The 27,089-nt window shown below is 41.3% G+C and overlaps 1 protein-coding gene across 1 annotated transcript in view; it reads left to right on the top strand.

Annotated features, from left to right (window-relative positions):
* Window positions 1–22,697, top strand: part of Alg5 (ALG5 dolichyl-phosphate beta-glucosyltransferase) — a 29,966-nt gene extending 7,269 nt beyond the window's left edge. The window contains exons 6-10 of the mRNA XM_070002946.1: window positions 1,165–1,278; window positions 8,478–8,537; window positions 14,113–14,264; window positions 20,515–20,600; window positions 22,491–22,697. Coding sequence (XP_069859047.1) covers window positions 1,165–1,278; window positions 8,478–8,537; window positions 14,113–14,264; window positions 20,515–20,600; window positions 22,491–22,606 — 528 coding nt within the window. The 3' untranslated portion in view covers window positions 22,607–22,697. The remainder of the gene's footprint in view (window positions 1–1,164; window positions 1,279–8,477; window positions 8,538–14,112; window positions 14,265–20,514; window positions 20,601–22,490) is intronic.
* The last annotated feature ends 4,392 nt before the right edge of the window (window positions 22,698–27,089 follow it).

A 27,089-nucleotide genomic window follows, 5' to 3' on the forward strand; every position in this document is an offset into this window, starting at 1 on the left:
AAGAGTCTCACAGACTTTCCTGCCTGGGCTGGTTTGAACTGTGATCCTCAGATCTCAGCTTCCTGAGTAGGTAGGATTGCAGGTGTGAGCCACCCAGCATGGCTTTGCTTTTTCTTCTTACTGTTCAGGACATGCTTCTGTGCATTCAGTGTGGCCTGTGGGAAGCATTAGTAAGCATAGTAACAAGAACTCAGTTCTATCCTGAATTGATGCACCATTCCATAGGCAAGATAAGCACATGCAAAGGTGGGAAGGCAGACATGTACACACAGGAGAGATACACAGAAGCACTCAGAGGCCCCAAGCCGAAGAGCTTCCTTTCAACTGTGGCCCATCATGTAGAAAACTGAATGAAAGTTCAGATGGCAAGATGTCTGAAAGCCAACCCAAGTCATAGTTCCTTAAATGACTTACAGGTTTATACATGTATTTTGCCCCCATAAGAAGCCTAGAGGTAGGCAGTCCAGGACTGTGTTCACCAATTCCATGGTGGCATCAGAAGCTCAGGTTCTTATCTTTCTACTTCCTCCTCCTCACACACACAGTTATTGCTGGAGTGATAGCCATTGTGTCCACATTCCCAACAGGATAGGGGAAAGGTGTGTGTCAACTAGCTTGCCCAATTCTCCCAGAAACTCTCTACCTAATACCTTTTCTTGCATCTCATGGGCCAGAGCAATATAACAAGATCACATTTTTGTTTTTCTGACATTTTCATTCCTAATCCTGATTTTTCAGGGTTCCATCAAAAAGGAAGAAGGAAAGATTATTTCTTGAGTAGTAGCTAGCAGTCTCGGCCCACATGGAAAAAGTAGCCGACTTCATAGAGGAGAGCCAACCATGGTAAACCCAGGCTTTCATTTCCTGATTGCTTATTTTGATCTGGAGAGTAAATGAACCACAGCACCATAACTGTCACACATAATCCTGCCATGTCTCGTGAGTTAGGGCCTGTCATTTTGATTATACAGGTGAGGAAAATGAAGCTCAGATAGGTAAAACAACTCACAGTCACACAGCCATTCAGAGGTAGATTCCAAACCAGTCCGACACATAACTGTAAATACACAGAGCTTGAACTCAATAATCAGTACTGAGACTGTCAATGAATTTAACTATATCTTTATGACACTTCTTCCTTTTACTTAAATTTCCTAAATGCAGGGTGTGTTTAGTTCTCGAGGAGAAAAGATCCTTATGGCAGATGCTGATGGGGCCACAAAGTTTCCAGATGTTGAGAAGTTGGAAAAAGGATTAAATGATCTCCAGCCATGGCCTGTGAGTACAAGAATATGGTGAAATGACATTCAGTCAGGGATGCCAGAATTCTATGGTGAAATTTACATAGATTTCACTTAGGAGTTTAAAATTCAGGGGGCTGGGTCTGGGATGTAGCTCAGTGGCTAAGTGCTTGCCTAGCAAGTGCAACGTCCTGGGTTCGATCCCCAGTACCAAAAAAGAAAAGACAAAATAAATAAATAAATAAATAAATAAATAAATAAATAGAGTTAAAATTCAGGGGGCTTTTGATATAAAAGTTATCAGTGTTTACCCAGAAAAAAGAATACAGAAAAATAACATTCAGTTAAGAACATAAAGAGATGGGACTGTGGCTCAAGTGGTAGAGTGCTGGCCTTGAGCAAAGACAGCTCACGGACAGTGCCCAGGCCCTGAGTTCGAGCCCCAGGACCAGCACATGCACACACACACACAGAATTCTACTAATGGCTAGATGCTGGTGGCTCACACCTGTAATCCTAGCTACTCAGGATGCCAAGATCTGAGCCAGCCCAGGCAGGAAAGTCAGTGAGACTCTTACCTCCAATTAACCACCAGAAAACTGGAAGTGGCACTGTGGCTCAAAGTGGGAGAGTGCTGGCTTTGAGCAGACAGCTCAGGGAGAGTTCCCAGACCCTGAGTTCAAGCCCCACAACCAACAAAAATACAAGTGTTCTAAGTGAAATTCACAGAGACTTCACCTAGGAGTTTAGAATTCAGGGAGTTTTTGTTGTAAAAATTAACAGTGTTCACCCAGAGAAAAGTAGTGATTTCCTAAGTTACTATACTGTGGGATATACAATATTCTAGGCATATCTTCTCTCTTGACTCCTGAGTTTTTAACTTCTGCTAGTTTTGATTCAAATTATGCATATTCAGTGAAGTCTTTAACTAAAAGCTCAGCTTTTGTCAAAAAGTGTAGCCTGAGACTTCCAGGTGAAAATGTGAAGTGAAACTGAATCATAGAATCTTGGAAGATGTTTTGGGGTTTTCATTTGCTTGTGGGTTTGGTTGGGTGGTGGGAAGTGGTGGTGCTGAGTCTTGAACTCAGGGCTTCATGCTCTCCCTTAGCTTTTTCACTTAAAACTGCTATCTACTACTTACACCACAGCTGCACTTCTGGCTTTTTTTTCAGTTTAATTGGAGGTAAGAGTCTTTTATATTTATCTGACTTAAGCTGGCTTTCAATCTCAAATCTCAACCTCCTGAATTCCCAGGATTATAAGCAGGAGCCTCTGCACCTGCCTGAAAGGTGTCTTTGTGATTTTTGGTTTGGGTTCTATCATCAGAGCTCTCCACCATACCCCACATACACAAGTCACTGTGGTAAATATGAACTTGGTCAATCAAGACCTTGAGTGCCACTCAAGAAAGAGCAAAGGCCAGGTGCCAGTGGCTCATACCTATAATCCTAGCTACTCAGGAGGCTGAGATCTGAGGAACATGGTTCAAAGCCAGCCGGAGTAGGAAAGTCCACGAGACTCCTATCTCCAATTAACCACCCGAAAACCAGAAGTGGTGCTGTGGTTCAAGTGGTAGAGCACTTGCCTTGAGCTGAAGATCTGAGAGACAGCACCCAGGCCCAGAGTTCAAGCCCATGACCAACCCCAAAATAAAGAAGGAGCAGAACTGGCCCTCAAGATGGGGCTTCTAAGTGCCCCTTGCCTTGGATGCCACACATACCTCCATCTTTTTAAAGATGAAAAAAAAGAAACTTAAAATCCCAAAGACTAATACAACTTTAGGCCATAACAAGATTGAAGAGAAAAAGAAAATTCAGATGCCATGCCCACCTTTTTAGGGCTATTAGAGAAAGAAGAGAAATCAACCAAATCCTGAGCTTTTTAACAAATACATCCCAGTTTGCAAAGTACCTTGGATAGCACCAAACAATGAAGCTGCCTCATCATGCATCACCCTTCAGAGTCAGTGTGGTTTTCCAGGTGTCCTCTTTATTTTAGGTGGTCCCGTAGTTCTCTGAGTTTTGTTTTGTTTTTTTTTGGGGGGGGGGAGGGGGGAGGTCCAGTCTACCACTTGAGCCACAGTGCCACTTCCGGCTTTTTTCTTTTTTCTTATGTGGTGCTGAGGAATCGAACCCAGGGCCTCATGCATGCAAGGCAAGCACTCTACCACTGAGCTACCTTCCCAGCCCCTTCTCTGAGGTTTTATACAGAGCATCTTTCAAAAAAAATGTTTAACCCTGGTAATTTTCCAGTAAATTGAAACATCAATGTGTGTGGGTTTGGTTGGCACAATAGATTGCTGATTCACACTGCCAATTCTTCATATACCATACCATTGGTACCCCAAGATTCATTGGAATTCTTCTACTGGTTCAGGTGATTTTTTTTTTTGCCAGTCCTTGGGTTTGAACTCAGGGCCTAGGTGCTTGCTGTCTCTGAGCTGCTTTTGCAGCTTAGAGGAATGGAAGTTTGGCTAGTTATTCCAATTAAACATCAGGTTTTGGTTTTTTTGGAGGGGGGTGGGGGGGTCCGGTCGTGGGGCCTGAACTCTGGGCTTGGGCACTATCCCTCAGCTCTTCAGCTCAAGGCTAGCGCTCTACCACCTGAGCCACAGCGCAACTACCGGCTTTTTTTCTTTTTGCTTATGTGGTGCTGAGGAATCGAACCCAGGGCCTCAGGCATGCAAGGCAAGCGCTCTACCACTGAGCCACCTTCCCAGCCCTAAACATCAGGTTTTGGGTTCTAGTCTTTAGGACAATGTTATCCCCTTCTTAATCACTTAAACTACAAACTTTACTATATGCCTGGGACATATTCCTCTAAGCCCTAGAAACAGTCACTGGAATAGTTCCGAAAATAATTAACTTTGATTCCTGTTTGCATTTACATATCTGACTCACTAGATGGCAGTAGTTCAGTTCCTCTCAATATTATTTTAACTAACTTTCCAGTACAGTACTCCAAATTTTCAGTGACTTCTAATGTCTTTTCTTCTCTGATTTCATTTTTTTTATTGTCACACATACACACAAAATACTACTATTTCTTTCCTCTCTTTCCTCGTACACTAACCAAGTTACATCTTCTGATCCAATTATTCTTGAATGATCAACTTAGAAAAGTCACTTACAGACCAGGTGCCAGTGTTTCATGCTTGTAATCCTGGCTACTCAGGAGGGTTAGACCTGGATGGTTGAGGGCCAAAGCTAGCTGGGGTAAAAATGTTCAAGAGATTCCATCCCCCATTAACGAGCAAAATGCTGGAATGGAGGGAGGCATGATGCAGGTGGTAATATGTGAGCTGAGCAAGCAGCCCTAAATTTAACATACACACATACACACACACCAAAAAAAAAAAAAAATTACCTACAATTCCTTCTGTTAGATAATTGTTTTGGTTTTGGTTTTGGTTTTGGTTTTGGTTGGTCATGTGGCTTGAAATCAGGGCCTGGGTGCTGTCCCTGAGCTTTTTCCGCTTAAGGCTAGCACTCTACCACTTTGAGCCACAGCGCCACTTCTGGTTTTCTGGTAGTTAATTGGATATAAGAATATCACAGACTTTTCTGCCCAGGCTGGCTTCAAACCTCAATCCACAGTTCTCAGCTTCCTGAGAAGACAGGAAGAGACCCCTTGACTTGTAAAATCATATTTTACAGATCATCTTGTAGGGGTCTTTGTGCATATTTAACATGGAAGAATAAAAGGGAAATCTTATTCAAAATAGAGAGGTAGACTGTCCATAACAAAGCATTCCAGGGTCTGTCCCTGTACAGTCACTGAGCCATGGAAGATACGGTTCAGCACTGGAGCTGCCCTGACACAGCAAGCTTACGCCAGCAAACCTAGCTCAGAACTTTCAACAGAGAACAGCAACGTAACAGAGAACAATCAGAGAATAGTATTTCAGACTTTTGAATCTCATATATTCTCTGTTGCAGTTTGCTTCTTTTTCTTTGTATTTTAAACCCTTAAAAATGCACAAAGATAGACCGGTGTACAACAAGTCTGTAATCTCAGCACTTGAGTGGTAGAGGCTGAGTTTAGGTCAGCCTGGATTACAAAGCAAGCTCCTGTTTCAGAAGAACAAAATAAAGGAAGTGGCACTGTAGCTCAAGTGGTAGAGCGCTCGCCTTGAGCTGAAGAGCCGAGGGACAGCGCCCAAGCCCAGAGTTCAAGCCCCACGACCGACCAAAAAAAAAAAAAAAAGAACAAAATAAAATTTAAAAAATTAAGTGAACAGCTTTGTCTTTCCTCTCATGGAAGAACAGACAGCAGAGCTGAGCACCAGTGGCTCATACCTGAAATCCTAGCTGCTCCAGAGGATGGTGGGTAGAAGCCAGCTTAGGCAGAAAATATCCTTGAGTCTCTTATTTGTAATTAACTACCAAAATAAATAAATAAAGCTGAAAGTAGTACTTCAGCTTAAGTAGTAGAGTACTAGCCTTGAGTAAAAAAAGCTCAGAGAGAATACCTGGGCCCTGAGTTCAAGAGACAACGCACACACACATACACGCACGCACACACACACACACACACACACACACATGCGTGAAAAACAGGCATCAACTTAGATTTGACCCACATGGGTGACTTTTCTATGGCTATGATCATTTATGCTGCCCATGGAAAATTTCAGAAGTTGAATAATCTGATGATTATCCAGAGAAAAGACTGTTTTTGAGATAATGCAGTACTGTGATAGAAATATCTACTAGTTTGAAAGATGTGTAGAATCTGTGTCCCAATAATTCCAGGTGGAGTGGGATAGTAATGTCAGCTATAGTGGTTTTAAATGCAGAGAGAGGAAACACACTGAAATATGCAAAATTGTATGATACATTGTCTGCTTTTCACTGGCAAAGTGTAATGCATGGTTTTCTTTTCTTTTTTTTTTTTTTCTGTTGGTTATGGGCCTGAACTCTGGGCTCCCTCAGCTCTTTAGCTCAAGGCAAGTGCCCTACGACTTGAGCCACAGCACCACTTCTGGTTTTTTCTGCTTATGTGGTGCTGAGGAATCAAATCCAGGCCTTTATACATGCAAGGCAAGCACTCTACCACTAAGCCACCTTCCCAGCCCGCGTGGTTTTCTTTAAATACAGTTTATTCCCTAGGCACTGTGGGCTTGTGCCTGTTATCCTAACTACTCAGGAGACTGAAATTCAGAGGATGGGTTTGAGGCTAGCCAAAGCAGACAAATTCTCTAAAATTCATCTTCAAAATAACCAGCAAAAAGCAAGGCTGGAAAGAGACCTGGTTCAACTAGTAGAACACTAACTGTACAAGCAAGCAAGCCAAGAAGCAATCCCAGGGTCTTAAGTTCAAACTCAGGTTGAACAATGTAATTGGAAATTGAACCGTACTGATTCCTCCTTCTTGCACAGCTTTTAGCCAGGCCCTTTGGACAGACAGATATGAGTTTCTAAAATATTAACCTTGAATGAAAGTCACTTTATCCATATGCAAGCATTTGTATTTGTTAGGAAACTGGTTGAGACAGCTGTATGTATAACTCTGATAAGTGTTTTCCATAGAGAAAGTGCAGGCAGGCAGTGTGGAGACACTGATAGGGTTTGTTTGCATTGCTGTTGGTGTAAATTTAATTGCGGAGCTGTTGAGTTGTTTTCATTTCCTCTTTTATGAACTCCAGGTTCAGAGAATTGGTCTTTCTAAATTGAATCATTGGGTACTTTTTAGAACAGTATCTAGAAGCCCTCTCTGCATTTTAGAAGTTAATCTTTTATCTGTAATATCAGTTGTCAATATTGTCCCTCAAGTCAGCTGGCCTGGAAGTCAGTGCATAGCCCAGGTTGGCCATGAACTTGAACTCCTCCGCCTGAGCCTCCTGAGTACTGGGCATACAGCTGCCCAGCTTTGCTCTGTCTTGTCTTCTGTGTTGCATACTTGTTCCTTTCTTTTGGATCATTTACGAAACAATTTCTAACATTTACTTAAATGGTTCCTGTATCTGGATCATGTCCTGGTATTCACTAAAAGCTCCAGACCAATTTCATTTGCATTGTGGATTACAAGGTGCCCCAAGCCATTTGTAAGTTCAGCTTTCTCCCACTGAATCAAAATGTCATCTTAGCTAGATGCAGTGGTTTATACCTGTAGCCTTAGCTACTGAGGAGGCGGGGATCTGAGGACCACAGTTCAAAGCCAGCACGAACTAGATTAGTCTGTGAGACTGATTCTCCCAATTAACCACCATAAAGCTGAAAGTGGTATTATGGTTCTCATGGTAGGTAGAGTGCCAGCCATGAGCAAAAACACTAAAGGACAGCACCCAGCCTCTTGAGTTCAAGGCCTAGCACTGACATAAATAAAATAAAATAAGAAAATGTCCTCTTTGTTATATTGTAAGTATTTATGGGGGATTTTGCTATGTGTTTTTCGCTTTTCCATTCTGGAACATGGCTGCTATGTCCCACTACCTTAGTTTTTTGTTTTTGTTTTTGTTTTTGTTTTGTACTTGTCCTGGGGCTTGAACTCAGGGACTGGGTGCTCTCCTTGACCTGTTTTGCTTAAGGCTAGTGCTCTATCACTTGAGCCACAGCTCCACTTCAGGCTTTTTTGGTAGTTAATTGGAGATGAGAGTCTTACCACTGTCCTGCCAGGCTGGCTTTGGACCAAAATCTAAAGATCTCATCCTCCTGAGCAGCTAGGATTATAGGTGTGAGTCACCAGCCTTCAGCTTACCTTGGTTTTGATTACTGAAACTTTATAGTAGTTTTATTTATGTATTTTAAAATGTTGTTATAAAGGTGATACACAAAGGAGTTACAGTTATGTAAGTTAGGTAAAGGCTGGGAATGTGGCTTAGAGGTAGAGTGCTTGCCTAGCATGCATGAAGCCCTGGGTTCCATTCCTCTGTAGCACATACACAGAAAAAGACGGAAGTAGCACTGTGGTTCAAGTGGTAGAATGCTAGCCTTGAGCAAAAAGAAGCTCAGGAACAGTGTCCAGGCCCTGAGTTCAAGCCCCAGGACTGTAGAAAAAGAAAAAATAGAGGCAGAGACTTGAAAGTACTTAACATTGTCCATAAACTTGGTCCTACTGAGGTTAAATTCAGTGACTTAGTATATATAATTAGGCTTCTTAACACTATAGGTAGTTTAAAGTCCTAAATAAGCCCTCTAAAAAGATTTTTTGTAATATGTCTAAGCATGAGACAATTATATTAAAAAATAAATGATGCTTAATATTAAAAAGCTATTTCATTGCTTTTTTTCTTAGGATCGCATGGCCATTGCCTGTGGATCTCGAGCTCATCTGGAAAAAGAGTCAGTTGCTCAGGTGAGACTTCTCTAGCTGCTATGGGTCTTCAGCCTTTCTCTCTCTCCACATTTACACTTGACAAGGGAGAGGAGAGGCTGTGGGGTCTTTAAAATGAGATCTTCTTCAGCCTCCTTTAACCTTCCTTGAAAGATTTCAAAGTTAATTTTTTTTTGTTTTAGAAGAGTATAGGAAAGGTGTAGATTTCATTTTGCCTTAGGATGTAAGCAGTTCTTCAGAGATTTTTTTTTTTATCATTTCCATTCATTTATACTATCAGGCAAACTTTTCCTAATGATGTATTGTTGAACACTTGATTTGCCTTTTGTGTTTCTCCTATTGGCAAAATTATGTGATCTGCGTTTGAGCATTACTAATCCCAAAATCTGAAATCTGAAACTTTGACAATTTGGCATTGCCATGGGTAGAAAATTCCACATCGTGAAACTTTGTTTCATGCATGTAATTATTAAAAACATTATATAAATTACCTTCAGTTGATATGAATAAGATGCATATGAAACCTAAATAAATTTTGTATTTGGACTTGGATCCCATCCCCAAAATTATCTCTTATACATATGCAGAATATTTCAAAATCTGAAAAACATCCAAACTGAAGCATTTCTGGTTCCAAGCTTTTTGGCTAAAGGATACATGGACTGTATTTTGAGCTACATTCAAAGTTTACATATTTTGTTTTCCTTAGAAAAACACTTTTCTGTAAAATTTAATGAATCCCTGATTGCCTTTTAGAAAGATACAAATAAATCACTGAAGACTCTAAAGTCTTCCTTTTGTAGACTATGCTAGACAAGCTAGGGTAACTTCAAGGGAAAAGAATCTATCTCATTAAGAATTATTCTCTGCTATTGTTTTACATCTTAATCGTACTTATCACACTAAAATGCAGGTCTCATTCAGCAAACCCAGAAAGTATCTATTACATTCTACTGCTGTGTCCATTAGACTAACATATGGATTGAAGAATAAGAAGTATTGTTCAATGTGTGGCCACAATTACCTGGGAAGGGTTTTTGTGTGTGTGCCTGTACTCTGGGCCTCAGCGCTCTCTCAGCATTTTTGCTCCAAGCTGGTACTCTACCAGTTGAGCCCCAGCTTCACTTCCAGTTTTTGCTGGTTAATGGAAGGTAAGTCTCATGGACTTTGCTGCCTGGGCTGGGACGGGCTTGGAACTGTGATCACCAGACCTCAACCTCCTGAGTAGCTAGGGTTACAGGTCTCAATTAGCAAGTACCTGTTTGGGAAGGAAGAATTTCCTAATGCTGATCTAATAGGTCAGTCCAGTCACACTGAATCAGACTCTAGGATGCAACCTAGGATCTGCAGTTTGAAGTTTTCAGATCACTTTTGCACTCATCAAACTTTGAAAACCATTGGAATAAAAGAGTGTACTTCCCCCCCCCCCCAATGATTCTCAAGTATCATAGAAGGAGATTCTGACTTTTTTTTCAAGATATACTGGTGGCAGTGTCTCACGTTTTCTTAAGGATTATGTATAGTGTGGAAACCTAGACTCTCCACTTCTTAAAAATTATTCTAACATCCTAGTCTAGTGTTCTGTCTGCCTTATAAATTCATATTGGTTTTAGAAAACAGCTAATCTATTTGCCATAGGGAATGTCACACTCCCTAGAAATTAAAAATAAAAAGATTTTCTAGCTTATTCAGCCTCATCTGTTTATTGATACACAAGGGATAGAGAAAAAAAAGTTTATGTGCAAGATATTCAGCACATTATCTATAATTATAAAACACTAGAAAATCTGATGCCAGTGGTCCATCCTATAATCCTAGCTACTCAGGAGGCTGAGATCTGACGATCATGGTTTGAAGCCAGCCTGGGCAGACAAATCAGAGAAACTTGTATCTCCAACTAACCAGCAAAAAGCCAGAGTGAAACTGACTCTAGAGCTCCATCCTTGACTAATAAAGCTTAGCAAGCCAGGCACCAGTGGCTCACATCTGTAATCCTAGCTACTCAGGAGGCTGAGATCTGAGGATCACGGTTCAAAGCTAGCCTGGGCAGGAAAGTCTGTGAGACTCATATCTCCAATAAACCACTAGAAAACCGGAAGTTACACTGTGGCTCAAGCAGTAGAGCGCTCACTTTGAGCTGAAGAGTGCAAGGACAGCGCCCAGGCCCAGAGTTCAAGCCCCACGACCGACAAAAAAAAAAAAAAAGCTTAGCAAGAGACAAAGCCAAACTTCAAACTCCAACACCTGCACCCACCCCACCCCCCAAAAAAAAACCTAGAAACTAAAATGCTAAATTCTAATAATAGGAAAAATAGCTCTATCCCCCACATGGAATAAACAAGCAATAAAACTGATGATAATAAAAACTGTGGAACTTCCATCAATTCTGAAAACTGAATTTTTATTAGAAATAATATTTACATGAGACATTGGTCTAAATATTCTTTACCTCCTTTTACTGGTAGCCAGTCATTAAGGACTATTCTGGGGGGGCGGGGGAGGGTTACAGACATAAGCTACTAGCTTGCTCAACTTTCTTGCTCACAGCTGTGACTACCATTTGAGCCATCCCTCCATTCTGCCTTTTTTTTCCTAGTTAATTTGAAATGGGCTCTGGTGGGCATTTCTTCCGTTGTTTGGCTTTGAACCTGGATCCTGCAAGTCTCAGTCTCCTGAGTGGCTGGAATTAAAAGTGTGAGCTGCCAGTACCCAGTTTTTAGTTTTTAAGAAAATTAAATTATCAGTCAGCTTTCCATGTCACCTGAATTCTTTGTTTACATTCTATAAACTGGAGATAGCTTTGTTCACACTGAATCAGTGAGTGGCTTTTTCCTTCATGATTTTAAATATGTTTCAGAAGTTAACATAATGCTTACTCTATGACTTTGTTAGCTTCCTTTAGCAAAGTTAGTCTATCTTAAATGCCTCTTAGATTTTTAGGTATTTTGTGGAGTTTTTAAAAATTGAAGTAGCATCTTCTTGTTTGTGTTTTACCTAAATTGTTACATTTTTACGTATGTTAGTACAAGTAACTATTATTCTAAAACAAAACATAGTAAGTTTATTAACATCTAAGCAAAAGCACTTTCAATATTTTCACTTGCTAACAAATAAACACCCTCAAATCATACTGAAAAGCATGCAAGAAGAATAGTTTGCAGCAGCCAGGTAGCAGTGGCTCATGCCTGTAATCCTAGCTACACAGAAGGCTAAGATCTGAGGATCACAGTTTGAAACCAGCCCAGGCAGGAAAGTCCATGTGGCTCTTATTTACAATAAACTACTCAGAAAAAGCCGTAAGTGGCACAGTGGCTCAAGTGGTAGAACACTAGCCTTGAGCACGAAAAGTCTCTGGAATAGCACCCGGGCTCTGACTTCAAGACTCAAGATTGGCAAAAAAACAAAGAAAGAAAGAATGGTTTACAGATACTATTTTCTTTTTATTTCTCTATCTTTTAATTTCTTTTTGTTCTTCCCTATGCAATAAGTGCTTTTTTGGAGGTTAAGGTTTACTAGGTCCTTAGGACTTCTGGGAAGCATTTTGCCCTGAGAAAGCCATTTGTGGGATTTCCAAAGTAATTTATGACAAGGTTTCAGCCCTTTCTGCCCAGAGAGGAAAGGCACACGTACAGCACAGTGTAATTAATGGTACTAGATGATAAGTGGGGAGTATTAGGTCATTTCTTTATCTGTGCTTTCCTCCCCTCCTGCGCTGTCACACAAGCAAAGCTTTAGTTAAGCCAGGTTCTGGTGGCTCACGCCTGTAATCCTAGCTACTCAGGAGGCTGAGCTCTGAGGATCACCAGCCCGGGCAGGAAAGTCCATGAGACTCATTTCTAATTACCCACCAGAAAACCAGAAGTTACACTGTAGCTCAAGTGGTAGAGCTCTAGCCTTGAGCTGAAGAGCTGAGGGACAGCACCCAGGCCCAGAGTTCAAGCCCCACGACCGACCACTCCCCCCCCAAAAAAAGTAAGAGTGCAGAAAGCCCTCCCTCAGCCTCCTTTATGAAACCACTGCTGAGATTCTATTGCCCGTGGCTGATACCTGCAACACCACCTCATTTCATCCTGACTACAATTGTAGGGTGGCACTATTGTTCCTTCCAGTAGTTGAGCAAAAGGAGCCTGGAAGTAACTCAAAAGGTCACCTGCTCATTAATAATGGAGCCAGGCCTTTGCTCAGCCTGCAGCATTTCTCCCATGTTCTGTGGTGTTACTGCTTGTGTTCCATGCTGATAGGCAAGTCATGTGGTAAGCCCTATGAAAAGCAAAGGACTGGTAGGTGCGGGTGACTTTCACCTGTAGTCCAGCTACTCAGGAAGCTGAGATCTAAGGATCATGGTTCAAAGCCAGCAAATGCACAAGACTCTCATCTCCAATTAATCATCAAAAAACTAGAAGTGGAGGTATGGCTCAAGTGGTAGAATGCCAGCCTTCAGAGAAAAGACTAACAGACAATACCCAGACCCTGAGTTCAAGCCCCACTACAAGCACAAGAAATAAAAAACAAAGACAAAGGGAGAAAGGGGCCCTATTTTGTAGTGGGAGATACCAGATTTCTGCATAGCCCCTCAGTAGGCTGTTTATACACATAAATAATGCAGCATTCCTTGAGGCCATTACCTTAATTACAGAACATTTTAAGAGAGTGTATGTTTTTGTTTGTGTGTATGTGTGTGTGCCTGTGTGTGCGTGGTACTGGAGGCTGACTCTAGGGTCTCTAGGCTAATACGCTACCATTTGAGCCACTTTCTACCCCCGCCTCCATCCCATTTGTTTTAAATTCTGTTTTAGAGTAGTTAGTTATTGAGGTCAGAGCACATTTGCTTTGTCCTGGTCAGTCTCAAAGTCACCATCCTCCTGCCTCTGCCTCTACAGTTAACTGGAAGTACATGCAGGTACCACCATGCCCAGCTTCTTTTTTGAAAGCTTTCATGATGAAAGTCTACAATATAATTAATAATGTATTTCAAGCCGGTAATGTTTAATGAACAATGGGTTATTATTTCATGATATTACCAATAGTAAGCACTAGTAACAGCAGTGACTTCTCAGACGAATTAAAAACCCACTTTAATATCCTAAGTGTTAAAGCACTGGGTCTTTGCAGTGTATTTGCTTATATCTGGTTAGAGAGCCTGGGTTTTTCCAGGTTGTAACTTTTGTTATATTTACTACCCCTCTTCTGCCTTCTAACAAGTTAGGTATCAGATTCCAGGTTCACATCTTAGGTTTTCCTTTTGCTAGTTCATGCTGGAAACTGTCCCTTTGTGAAACAGAAACATGTGCTGGACAAAGAGGCATAATATCTGTAGCTGACTGACATGTCCTTGCTCATAGCAAGGACACATATTTCCTCCCACTAGGCTGAAGCATGCATGGTCTCTGCGTGACTCAATCCCTTTGGGTTCAGTAACTCCTCAACATTGACCTTGCCCTTTGCCTGTGAAGCCAGTGGGAACATTGGTGTCCACGAGTCACATAGGTGGGTGGATGAACGAGTAAATGCCCTGTCTACAGCAGGTGAAGCTTTCAGAGTCTAGAGTCTCCTGACAGGAAATGGAAAAGTCATTTCTGTTTTGTCTTTGTTTCAGCGTTCTTATTTCCGTACCCTTCTCATGTACGGGTTCCACTTTCTGGTGTGGTTCCTTTGTGTCAAAGGAATCAGGGACACACAGTGTGGGTTCAAATTACTAACTCGAGAAGCAGCTTCCCGGACGTTCTCATCTCTACACATTGAACGATGGTAGGTTTCTTTCTGCCTAGGTGGTGTCTGGTCTATTTGATTACCCTGTAATGGCAGCAGCCCTGTGTCTTCAGAGGCAGCAGCCCTGTGTCTTCAGAATGAGCGTCCAGATTCAAACAAAGCCAACACAGGTTTGTAAACAATCCCTGCCGACTGCTTGGATCTTACTTAGAAAACATCAAACTTAACATATGGTTTTAAAGTTATATGTTCACCTTAGTCAGAGATAGTATCAAATGAGAAAAGGAAAACATCCATTTCTCTTTGAAAAAGAAGAGCACAGAACCATGGAATGAATGACCTGTTGTCTCTATGCCCCTCCCCTACTTATAGGAAATGATTCTGCAAGGCCAGGGCTCTGACCCCTTCTACTTTCTCCAAAACCTAGTCTATTCCATTTCTCTTCTGGTATTTTTAGCTTTTTCCTCTTACATCTTTCCTATCCTCTCCGTGGTCCCTACCCTTCTGTTCTGGGCCTGTGCCTCCTTCCTTCTGCAGCTAATCTTTTCTTGAATGAGTGGTTTGTATTCACTGTCTTAGTCTCATTGTCTACTCCATTTCTCCCATTACTCTTACGACCCTGTCATAAAGCCCAGTGGACTTGTTTGTTTGTTTTGAAACAAGGTCTTGGTATCTAACCCAGGCTAGCTTTGAACTCTTGATCTCAAGTGCTAGGATTACAGGTATATGCCACCACACCCAGCTCTACCAAGCTATTTTTTAATTATCCAATATATTATTAACTATATTTGCTAAATTATGCAGTAGATCACACACACACACAAAAGAAAACGTTCACCATGGCTGCTACTTTTCAGCCCTTGTGGGTCATGTCCGCCCCTCCCCCCCCAACACACACACATACAAACCCATCTCCCCATCTCTGATTTCCCTCAACTCCCACCTACTGGTAACCTCCATTCTATGCTCTACTTCTAAATTCAATTATTTTAGATAGCAAAATAAATGACATCATGAAGCATGTCTTCCTGGGTCTAGCTTTATTTCATTTAGCATGCTATTATTCTCCAGTTCCATCTGTGTTTTTTTTTTTCCTAATGACAGAACCTGTTTTTAAAGACTGAGTAATAGTCCTCTGTGTGTATGTGTGTGCCCATTTATCCACTGCTGAACACTGAAACTGATTTTTTTGTAACTTGCCTGCTATGAACAGTGTCACAATGCACAGAGGAACAGAAACATCCCCCTGACATACTGATTTCATGTGTTCCTTCCAGATAACTATCCCAAAGTGGGATTGGTGGATCCTTTGGAAATTCTCCTTTTAGTTTTTTTGAGGAATCTCCACAATGATGGTGTTAGTTTATATCCCTCCCGCAGTGTGCAAGGCTTCCCTCCCTTTTCATCTTTTCCATCTCTGTTCCCTTTTGTCTTTTTGACAATAGCTGTTCTGACAGATGGAAGTGATATCTCACAATAAGTTTTATTTGTTTGCTGAGGCAAGGTCTGACTCAGTAGCCCAGGCTTACTCAACCTAGTGGTCCCGCGTCAGACTCCCAAGTGCTGGGATTATAAGCATGCTCCTGTTTGTCTATTCAGGTCCCTTGACTAGTTTTTAATCTGACTGTCTTGGGCTTGCTTTCTATGGAGGTGAGTTTCTCGTGTATTTTTGGTATTAGCCCCTTCACAGATAGGGCTTCAAGGTATTTCCTCCCTTATCCCTACCCATTCAGCCTGTGAAATTTAATTCCTTTTTCACTTGATGTAATCCCATGTGTCTAGTTTGTGGTTGTTTTTATGACAAGGGTCATTTCTCCTTTCTGCATATGGATATCCAGTTTTCCCAGCATCTTTATGTATGTACATTCTTCAGTCATCTTTGTCTTCTTCCTGTTTCCTCTGTTCTCTCTTGTGGACAAATGTAGAACTTCCCTGTTGGTTCTGTCATTTAACCTTTTCCACTTTTGTTCTTTGGAGGAGATTCCTTCTATTTTTACTTCCTTCCATTTTTACTTCTGCTGCCAAACTTTTAATCTTCTAGAACTGACTTTTGGCATTCAATATAATTTTTTAATGTATTCTTGTTTCATGACTACAGTGCCTTCCACAGCTCTGAATCTCACTCACTGAAAATTCTGGCGTCTTCTGTTGCATTGTTTCTGAGGTCCCACTTTTTTTTCCATGTTTCTTTTTATCATTGTATCATTTTATCATTTTTTTTTTTTGTGCCAGTTCTGGGTCTTGAACTCAGGGCCTGGGTGTTGTCCCTGAGCTTTAGTGCTGAATGTTAGTCCTCTACCACTTTGAGCCACAGTGCCATTTCCAGCTTTTGGGTAGTTAATGGGAGGTAAGTCTCACAAACTTTTCTGCCTGGGCTGGCTTTGAACTGTGGTCCTCAGATATCAGCCTCTTGAGTAGCTAGGATTACATGCATGCGCCACTGACCCCCAGGCCATCAGTCTTTTCTCAATGCCTTTGGCATGGCACTAAAATGTTCATAAGAATCCATATGCATGCCGGGCACTGGTGGCTCACACTTGTAATCCTAGCTACTCAGGAGGCAGAGATCTGAGGATCGCGGTTCAAAGCCAGCCCAGGCAAGAAAGTCTGTGAGTCTCTTATCTCCAATTAACCACCAGAAACCAGAAGTGACACTGTGGCTCAAGTGGTAGAGCGCTAGCCTTGAGCTGAAGAGCTGAGGGACAGGCCCAGGCCCAAAGTTCAAGCCCCACAACCGACCAAAAAAAAAAGAAAAAAAGAATCAATGTGCGTGTGTGGCTGCTTCACTTGTGGAATCTCAGTAGGTTAAACTAGGTTAAACAAGGGGAATCCTTTTTTCTCCTGCCTGGGAGCTCTGGGTACAGCTGTCCACATTCACGGAATCAGGTAGGGAAGGGCAAAGCTTTCTTTGCAAGCCTCGCCTGCACCCCTCCTGGCAGAGGATATTTGAAGCTCCTGCCTCCCTAAGCATCCTTTAGGGCAGCCATTAGCTGCTTTTAGGCTTCTCCACTGCTGCTGTTTCTTTTCACTATCATCTCTTTTGTGTGTGGGGGGAGCTGGGTTTGGGAGAATACTGGGTCTGGGCCTGTCTATATTCAGGGCCAGGATACTGTCCTTGAGCTTTTTTCTCAAAGTTTGCTCCCTACCATTTGAACCACAGCTCCACTTTGGAGATAAAAAAAATCTCACACTTTCCTACCAGGCCTGGCTCTGAACTGATGCTCAGATCTCAGCCTTCTAAGTAGCAGCTGTTCCATTCTTGCCTTGGTTTCCATGAGAGTTGGGAGGGAACAGGAGGTAGGTGTTTCACAGGGTCTCTACATGCTTAGTTCCTCTGGATGTATTTTTTTTTAATTTAATTTTATTTTATTTGTGAACATACTGTACAGAGGAGTTACAATTACATGGGCAGGATAATGAGTACATTTCTTACCAAGCATTGCAGCCTCCTCCTGTGTTTATCCTTCACATCCCTTCCCAGCCTCCCCCCTCCCCCCCACTCTGGATGTATTATTAAGGGAATAGATGAACCAGAAACTAGTAGCCTCAAGGAGCATGATAGGGCTGCCCACCCCCCTCATTTGCAATTTGCATGCCATAAGTACCTTGATATATTTCAGTTGAGCTTTTTGCCTTGGTAACAACATCTTAGTTATAGTGAAATGAGCTGTTTAATGAGGTAACTTCTAGGAAGGAAGGAAAGAAAAGAGCTGGACACTGGTGGCTCACTTTGTCATTCTAGCTACTTGAGAGGCTAAAACTGTTGGTATTTCAGTTTGATGCCATCCCAGGCAGGGAGAACAAAAGAATTCATGAGACTCCTCCCTGCCTCCCCTTTGCCCCGTGTTCCCCCACCCCCACCCCACTTTGAAGAGCTGGACATTGTAGTGGCAAATGCCTATTATCTTAACTACTGAGAGGCCTAAAGACCTCTAAAGGTGATTGTGCCCAGTGTGCACCAGGGCACAATTCAAAAATAATAAGCAGAAGCTGGGTGCTGGTGGCTTATACCTGTAATCCTAGCTACTCAGGAGGCTGAGATCTGAGGAACACAGTTCAAGGGCAGCTCAGGCAGGAAAGTTCATGAGACTCATCTCCAGTTAACCACCAGAAATCCTGAAGTGGCACTGTATGGCTCAAGTGGTAGAGTGCTGGCCTTGAGCTGAAGAGCTGAGGGACAGCACCCAGGCCCAGAGTTCAAGCCCCCCAACCAACAAAATAAATAAAAAATAATTAGCAAACAGACGTAGAGCAGTGGTGCAACTGTTAGAGGGCCATCCTTAAGTGGAAAAACTAAAGGAGAGTGAGAGGTCCTGAGTGTCACCCCTAGTACTAGCACACACATTCACAATCAATAACTAGAAGAACTCAGGACTGGAGGAATAGCTTGGTGATAAGAGTACTTGCTTAGCAATCACAGCCCCTGAGTTTTTCTAAAAAGAAAGAAAATCTAGCAAGAAAGGAGGTGCAGGACAGTTAAAAAAAAAATAGTCTTGCACATTTCATTTGTTTCTGCTTTTTAAATGTAAGTGATGTTAACTATTCAATGCGTGTATTCCCATTCCTTGTCATTCCTCGTGTTTTTGAATAGTCATGGGCTATATACTAACTGCATTAGAAAGAACTTAGTGATCTTATTATTCAGGTTATTGAGTTCCATTAGAAGTAACTCAGTCCACTAGCTAATATTTCCATGTGGAGTTAGAAAGGTAAGTGCTAAGTACCCGGCTTACTGGAATTTCCTCCTTAGTCTAAAAGGATCATCATTTTACATAACAAGTTAACAGAACTTCTATATAGTCTTTTTAAAAACACAACCCACTTTTGTACATGGTTTTATCAGCTAAATATTTTATTAGGATAAGGGGGGGGGAACAGGTTTTTTAAAAACTCATTCTCATATCTCTATCCAAATACTTGGGGTTTAAGCCAACTGCATAATGGATAGTGACAGCACTGCAGCCAGAGCAAAACAAATTCAGGTTGTCTGGAGTTGGAGACATCCAGCACAGTGGGGTTGTAGACATTCTTTCTTTCGTGTTCTGGTCTTTAAATTGAACTCTGAACATTCGAACCATGTTCTATACAGCCTAGAAAAAGGTAGAGGGGAGGGGAGAGGAGGCGCAGTGAGAACCAAGGATGAAAGCAAAGCAGCGACTGACTTCAGAGACAGAAGAGCATGGAGCAGCTTTAGGGGTTGTGGCGCAATTTCTCCTGTAAAAAGCAGCCAATGGCTCAGAAATATGCTAAGCAGCATTTGGAAAACCCTGCGGGCCAGAGATCACAACCTCCAGGGAAAGAAGATTTGACCTAAAGCTAGGAGCTGACTGAAGAAGAGCTTTAAAAACTACCTTGTCATGGAAGGGATAAGGTAGGGTCCAGACTACATGGTTCTAACAGTGTATGTTGGACTTTGTATCCAGACAAGATGTCAAACCAGGCACCAGTGACTCATATGAATAATCCTAGCTCCTCAGGAAGCTGAGATCCGTAGATCGAGGTTAGAAGCCAGTCTAGGCAGAAAAGTCCGTGAAACTCTTATCGCCAATTAGCCACCAAAAAGCCAGAAGTAGAGGTATGACTCAAGTGGTAGAGTGCCAGACTTGAATAAAAAAAGCTAAAGCCCTGACTGAGTTCAAGCCCCATTACTAGCACACATATACATATACACATGTACATACACACACACAGAGACTAGTTGTCTAGTTCCTGTGTATGTACTTGGCCATACCCAAGGAACACCTCAGACTCGGCCGTAGCAGCTGGTCTCTCGCTTCTGTACTCTCCCCATCCAGGACAGCACAGGGAAGGTCACAAGGACATGTTTTACAGAAGAAACCTCAATTCTTTGGCGGCAGGAGAAAATAACTGAGCTTCTAGAGCTTCACCGATTCCTCCTTCCTTAGCTCTCTGAGACCATTGAAAATGCACTCTGTCTGTACCTTGACCCAGGCAAGGTTGTAGTTGAAAATTATCCATCTTGTACATTTCTAGGATCAAATTTTCTCTTGGAGCCCAAAAAGCAGTTTTCATTTCTGAGGGTTTCTGAGTGGTGGTGAAGATACAGCGTTTCCCATTTAAGTGTTATGTAATGACATTAAATAGCTCATTTGTCTTGAAGTTCCCGATCTACTCGATGCTCAGCTATTTGACCTTCTCTGAGAGTCTGATCTTTAGCTTACAGGACCAGCCTCTGCCTTGTAAGCTTTAAACCTTGCCAAGGTAGGGATTGAATTATGTTCTCTTTGTCCTTTAAAAAAAATAAATATCGATATATTTTCTATTTCAGGGCTTTTGATGTAGAACTGCTCTACATAGCACAGTTCTTTAAAATTCCAATAGCAGAAGTTGCTGTCAACTGGACTGAAATTGAAGGTGAGGCTAATATTTGTTTATCACTGATCTTGGATCATTCAAGGGAGGCAGGGCAGGTATCTCAGAAAGTATGCTGGCTTTCATATTGCCCATCCCCTTTACCGGCCCACTGCCCACCTCCAGCTGCTCCTTCTGTGGTTCCAGTCCCTTCTTTGGGGTCTTTAGTAGGCCTCCCACCCTGGCTAAAAAAACTTAAGCCAAACCTTTTCCAATAGGCAGTGTCCCCGTAGTTCATTGTTAATGACTACAAACCACTAGGCAAAACTAAAGAAGTTATAAGGATTTATACTTCACATGCCCATTGTCCATTCAGAGCCTTCCCCTTGCCCAATAGCACATACTATTTTTTCAGACATGTGTTCACTACCTTGCCGAACATGGGTTTTGAACTCGTGGACTGAAGCTGTCCTCCTGTCTCAGCTACCAAAGTGCAGAGCCATTTACCAAATTTGATCTGATTCTATACATGTCTCCAAAAATGTGAAAGCAGTCTCCAATCTATAATAATATGAATTCAACCATAAATTGTAATTATTCCTGTTCTGAGAAGCTTACCCAGCTCTGACGGCATAGATTTTTTAAGTATGCTCTAGTTTTCTCCTTTTCTTACCTTAGAATGAATCTAAATAATTTGAAGGTATGAGAGCAGTGAATACAATCTGATGGGTTTTTCAAAGTCTACCTCTCTGCTGGGTGCAGAACCAGTCTCAAGCAAGATTATACAAGCTATACACTTTGGAAGGATTTGAACCTCTGTTTGTCCCTTTCTTGGAGAGTCATTGTTGGAATGACCGTGTGGTGCTCTGGAATCCAGAACCCCGGATATTTAGGACAAAGAAAGGTTAGGAAATAGTTTCAAGATGGTCTAGAAGGACTTGCACCTTTAGGGTCTTGCTAAATCAAAGTGAATGTAAAGAAACTTAACCCCATTATTATTCAACTAGAATCAGATGGCTAGAAGCAAGTGAAAGAAAGGGTTATTGAGGACCAACTGTTGATCTGTGTTGATCTAGGCCCAACAGAGATCTTCTGGGAAGCAGCGGGGGAAGGGTTGAAACCTTAAAATCCATGTCTCCATGTCATGTTTACACCATTTACTTATTTACATTGCAGAAGAGATCACTGAAGGTACCTCAGCTTCCCCCCTTTGTGGAGTGAAGATAATATTAGACCTCTGGTTAATCATATAGAAAGAAATTAACATCTGCAAAAGGGCTTTAGTGGGAATTTTTTAGAAGAAAGCTATTATAATAAATTCAGAGAAGTGCAAATGGTGTTCTTTGAGAATGAGGTATTACCAAACTGCTAATTAAATTACACTTGGCACTAGTTATCCATGTGTCTATGGGTGTATTATATGTGCTATAGTATGAGTGCTGTAGTCATTGTGGTTCATGAACCAGCACTGGGTCCATTTAGCAGTCTTTGTATTGCACCTTCCTGGAGTTCTTACTTTCCCAGATCTCTTCTTTCCCTATTGCAGGACCTCTGGCATTGTCACACTAGAGGTTCTTTCAAGTTTCACTTCACTTCAAGATGTTTGGTTTTGATTTCTTTTTTGAACACTATTCACTTTGGCTTTGAAATCAAATAGAATAAAATCAAAATGCTAGAAACTTACAAAGAGCATCCACACTTCCCCTTCCAACGATTAGGTGGTTAATTAGAGGTAAGAATCGTACAGACTTTTCTTTGCCGGCTGACTTTGAATCAGGATCCTCAGCCCTCAGCTTCCAGAGCAGCTAGGATTATAGTCATGAACTACCTGCATCCTACCTTTTTTTGTTTTTAGACTGAGGATCTGATTCAGACATCCACACATGCTAGACAATTGACCTAATACATTTTCTCCTGAGTTTGTTCATTTATTATAATTTTTTTTAATTGCAGGTTCTAAATTAGTTCCATTTTGGAGCTGGCTACAGATGGGCAGGGACCTCCTTTTTATACGACTTCGATATTTGACTGGAGCCTGGAGGCTGGAGCACACTGCAAAAACAAATTAGACCACTCTCAGACTTTGGTTGTATGTTTATCCATCAGTGTCACATTATTTCATTTGAAATTAATGTTTTCAATAAAGCAGGAATAAATGTATTGTCATTGTCTATCTTAGGATAATCTTCAAGAATGAAGAATGAACTATCATGAGAAAACTTTTTATCTTTTGAGACAAAAATAGCTTCTCTTAAAGACATTGTATCATAGGTCAAATTTGCTTCTGCTTTAGTAATTTTGTCACTGGAATTCTAAGAAATATTTTAGACAAAAGCAATTATTCTTACTCCAAGGTGCCTGCATAATTCTTATGAACTTAAGCATAAATCACAATTACACGAATTTCCAGAGACTTAAGAAATGAAGTTAATGTGCCAAGCACAGATGTTCACACCTGTAATCCTGTCAGGAGGCTGAGATCTGAGAATGGCAATTCAGAGCCAGGGAGGCCAGAAAGTTTGTGAGACTCTTACCTCCAATTAACTGCCCTGAGTTCAAGCACCAATACCTGCACAGAAAAAAAAATTAATTGATAAAGGAAGAAAAAAGAGAGATAGAAGACAAAAGTCAGTATATAAACAAATTGAAAAGCTGAAACTTACTTCAGTGGTTTGAACACCAGTAATAATAGGTCCTGGTGCTATTTCAAGGAGTCAGAAGCCCTTTAAAAATAGAAGTCATTTCTCACACAAAATTAGTATCTCTAGTTCTTTGCTTATATAGTAAACATGTAAACAGTGGCTAAATGAATAAACAAACTTAATTTACTGCTAGATTTTAAGAGCCTTTAAGCCACTTACGTGAACATAGCAAAGCAAGGCTTATGGATGTAAAAACAAATAAAAATAAATAGAAATACCGTGAACATTCATTAGAATGTGATGTATCAGCCTTAAACCAGGATTAAGATCCTTGATTAAACTCTTAAGGCAATGAAATGATTAATTTTTGTTCTTTCTAAGCACATGATTAAGATGTATATTTGAAACATTTTTGAGTGTCAATACTAGAAGATTACAGGTTTCTGGTATCATCCATAGGTCTTACTTTTTTTTTGGGGGGGGGGGTTCCGGTCGTGGGGCCTGAACTCTGGGCCTGGGCACTGTCCCTCAGCTCTTCAGCTCAAGGCTAGCGCTCTACCACTTGAGCCACAGCGCCACTTCCGGCTTTTTTCTTTTTGCTTATGTGGTGCTGAGGAATCGAGCCCAGGGCCTCAGGCATGCAAGGCAAGCACTCTACCACTGAACCACCTTCCCAACCCCAAATGGTCTTACTTTTTGAAGCACAGATCCACCTAAACACACACACACAAAAAAAAAACTGAAGTAATCTAAAGGAAAAACAGTTAATTTCATTTACAAGGCTTACTAGCCTAATGAGCAGCAATAACAAAAGTGGAAATATTGCCATTTGTGTGTATGTCTGAGTACTAAGGCTTGAACTCAGAGCCCATGCCCTGTCCCTTAGTTTTTAAGCTTAAGGCTGGCACTCTACCCCTTAAGCCACAACTCTACTTCCAGGTTGTTTGGGCTTTTTTGGTGGTTAACTGGAAGTAAGTCTCTGGACTTTTCTTTCTAGGCTGGCTCAACTTATGATCCTCTGATCTTAGCCTCCTGAGTTGTTAAGATTATAAGCATGAGCCATCAGAGTCCCATTCAGCCATCCTTTTAATATGTGCAATGACTGTCATCTGCATTTTACGTACATTATTTAGATAAATCTGATCAAGCAATGATCATGCTGTGATATAAGTGTTCACATTTACTAAGTGAATAATTAGACATACACAAATAGTGTGCCCCAAATTACACCAATAGCGAATAGTCAAACTTCTGCTGAAAGAAGAAACAAGAAATATAAAATTTTGGTGTAAAATTGAAATTGACAATAATTTCATTATTAGGAGATAACTTGATTACTCTTGCCTTCTGATTTAGATTTTTTTTTCCTGGTAATTGGAGTTTAAAAACAGAGCTCTATACTTAACCCAACTTGCTTGCTCAGGCTAGGGCTCTACCATTTGAGCCATGCCTCTCACCCAGCATTTTTTTTCTGGTTAATTAGACAGGGAGTTTGTAGACTTTCTTGCCCATATTGACTTCAAACTATAATCCTCCATATTTCAGTTTCCTGAGTATCTAGGGTTTTAAGCATACACCATCCATGCCTGGCTTTTAGAATATTTATATTTAAAGTTTATTTCACTTGAGTCTCACATAGAAATAGTATTTCTTGACATCTATAATTGTGTGTCTCCATATGGCTTTTTACTTCTGCCATTCATAGTTGATTCTCTAGTTATGTATTCCATTTTCTTTATTCAGTTGGAGTGTGTGTGTGTGTGTGTGTGTGTGAGAGAGAGAGAGAGAGAGAGAGAGAGAGAGAGAGATGGTGATGGTGATGGTCCTGGGGCTTGAACTTGGCCTGAGCACTGTCCCTAAGCTTTTCTGTTGAAGACTAGCACTCTACCACTTGAGCCAGAGCGCCACTTCCAGCTTTTTTGTTAATTAATTGGAGCTAAGAGTCTCACAGGTCTTTCTATCTGGGCTGACTTTGAACTGTGAACCTCAGATCTAATCCTCTTGAGTAGCTAGAATTCCAAGCAAGATCCACTGGTGCCTAGCTTAGTATTTCTTTAAAAACAGAAACTTTATCTTTAATTTTTTAATTTCTTTCTCTGCACCATCCTAAACTGTGATTGCTCAAAAAAGATTTCCCAAATGATTGATTATATAGCACTACCATTTCAATTCATTTGTCAAAAACAATTACATGAATGTGATTATCCATTTTATGGACAGCTCAATCTCTGAAGGAACAGCCTATGCAATCTCAGGAACACCAAATTCACAAAATAATTTAATTTTGTCAATCCAATAAGAAATAAATACCTTTATAATTCACTGACATTGAAGTAAAGTCCAGGTCATTTTCTAGATTTGATCCAATCTAGTTTCTGATAGGACTGTGGTCAGAGAAAGAAGAGTCATAAGTGGTCTTTAGCTGGGCGCCTGTAGCTCACGCCTGTAATCCTAGCTACTCAGGAGGCTAAGATCTGAGGATTTCGGCTCAAAACCAACCCAGGCAGGAAAGTTTGTGAGACTCTTATCTCCAATAAGTCACCAAAAAACCAGAAGTGGCACTGTGGCTCAAGTGGTAGAGTGCTCGCCCTGAGCGAAGAGCTCAGGGACAGCACCCAGGCCCAGAATTGAAGACCCATGACCAACCAAAAAAAAAACAAAAACTGTTGGGCCAAAGATGTAGTTCAAGTGATAGAGCACTAGCTCTGTGTAAGCAACCCTAGTGAGAGCAAAGGCCCTGAGTTCAAGCCTCAGCACACACACACACGTCCTCTTCCTGGGAAAACAAGGGGTTCTCTATCTCTGACCCATAAATCTCTATGATAATGGTAACAAGAAGTATGTACATGGAGGGCAGATGACTCGTTGGGTAATACTATTATCGTAGCAGGTTATTAAACCAAGGCCGCAAGACTCAAAACAACTAACTATATAGAGGTGAGAATTCATTCAAAACCTCCAAAATAGACTTGTAGGGGAAGTTAAAGACTTTGATATAACAATGTAGTAGGCCCCTAATCTACCAGGAATGCATCCCAGAACCTCCAGTGGGTTAGTTTGGATAGTGTCTACAAAAGACCAGGTATAGTGTCTTTTTCCTATACATACACATAGTAACAGTTAACTTACAATAGAACAATTATACCACATACTTGGGTACAAGTTATATGAATGTTTTCTTTTGCTTTAGACTGGTGTATGAGTAAAACTGGAAGGAAGAACTACTGTCCTCATTGCCATGTACCAAATCAATCCATCTCCCTTAGTACATACTGAGTGCCTAACAGAGCTACATTAAAATGGTGTCAAGGCCGGGTGCCCATTGTTGATGCCTGTAATCCTACCTACTCAGAAGGACAAGATCTCAAGGTCACAGTTGAAGCCAGCCAAGCAGGAAAGTCTTCCGGTGGTCCTTCCCCATATCAGCCTCCTGGGATTTAGGATTTCAACATGAGAAAATCAGGAGCAAGCCCTTGGTACTTAGCACATATGAATCTACAAGCAGCCTAATTTTTAATTTTTTTTTTAATTTAAACATTTAAAAAGTAAAGCAAGAGTTTCTCTTTTTCCTAGTCCTGCTCTTAGTATTGCTACTACTTCAACAACTACTGGCTTGTTTCCTGATTGGGGCGGGAGGGCTGTTGGTAGTAGGACTTGAACTCTGGGCCCAGGTACTGTCCTCGAGCTCTTCAGCTCAAGGCTGGTGCTCTACCACTTGAGCCACAGTGCCACTTTCAGTTTTCTGGTGGTTAATTGGAAATAAGACTTGGACTTTCCTGTCCAGGTTGGCCTTGAACTGCAATCCTCAGCTCTTCTGCTCAAGGCTAGCGCTCTACCACTTGAGCCACAGCGCCACTTCCAGCTTTTTTTTTTTCTGCTTATGTGGTGCTGAAGAATCGAACCCAGGGCC

The sequence above is a fragment of the Dipodomys merriami genome, unplaced genomic scaffold (genome assembly GCF_024711535.1).
Source record: "Dipodomys merriami isolate MVZ:Mamm:240054 unplaced genomic scaffold, mDipMer1.0.p SCAF_6, whole genome shotgun sequence".
In the NCBI taxonomy this organism is placed as follows: domain Eukaryota; kingdom Metazoa; phylum Chordata; class Mammalia; order Rodentia; family Heteromyidae; genus Dipodomys; species Dipodomys merriami.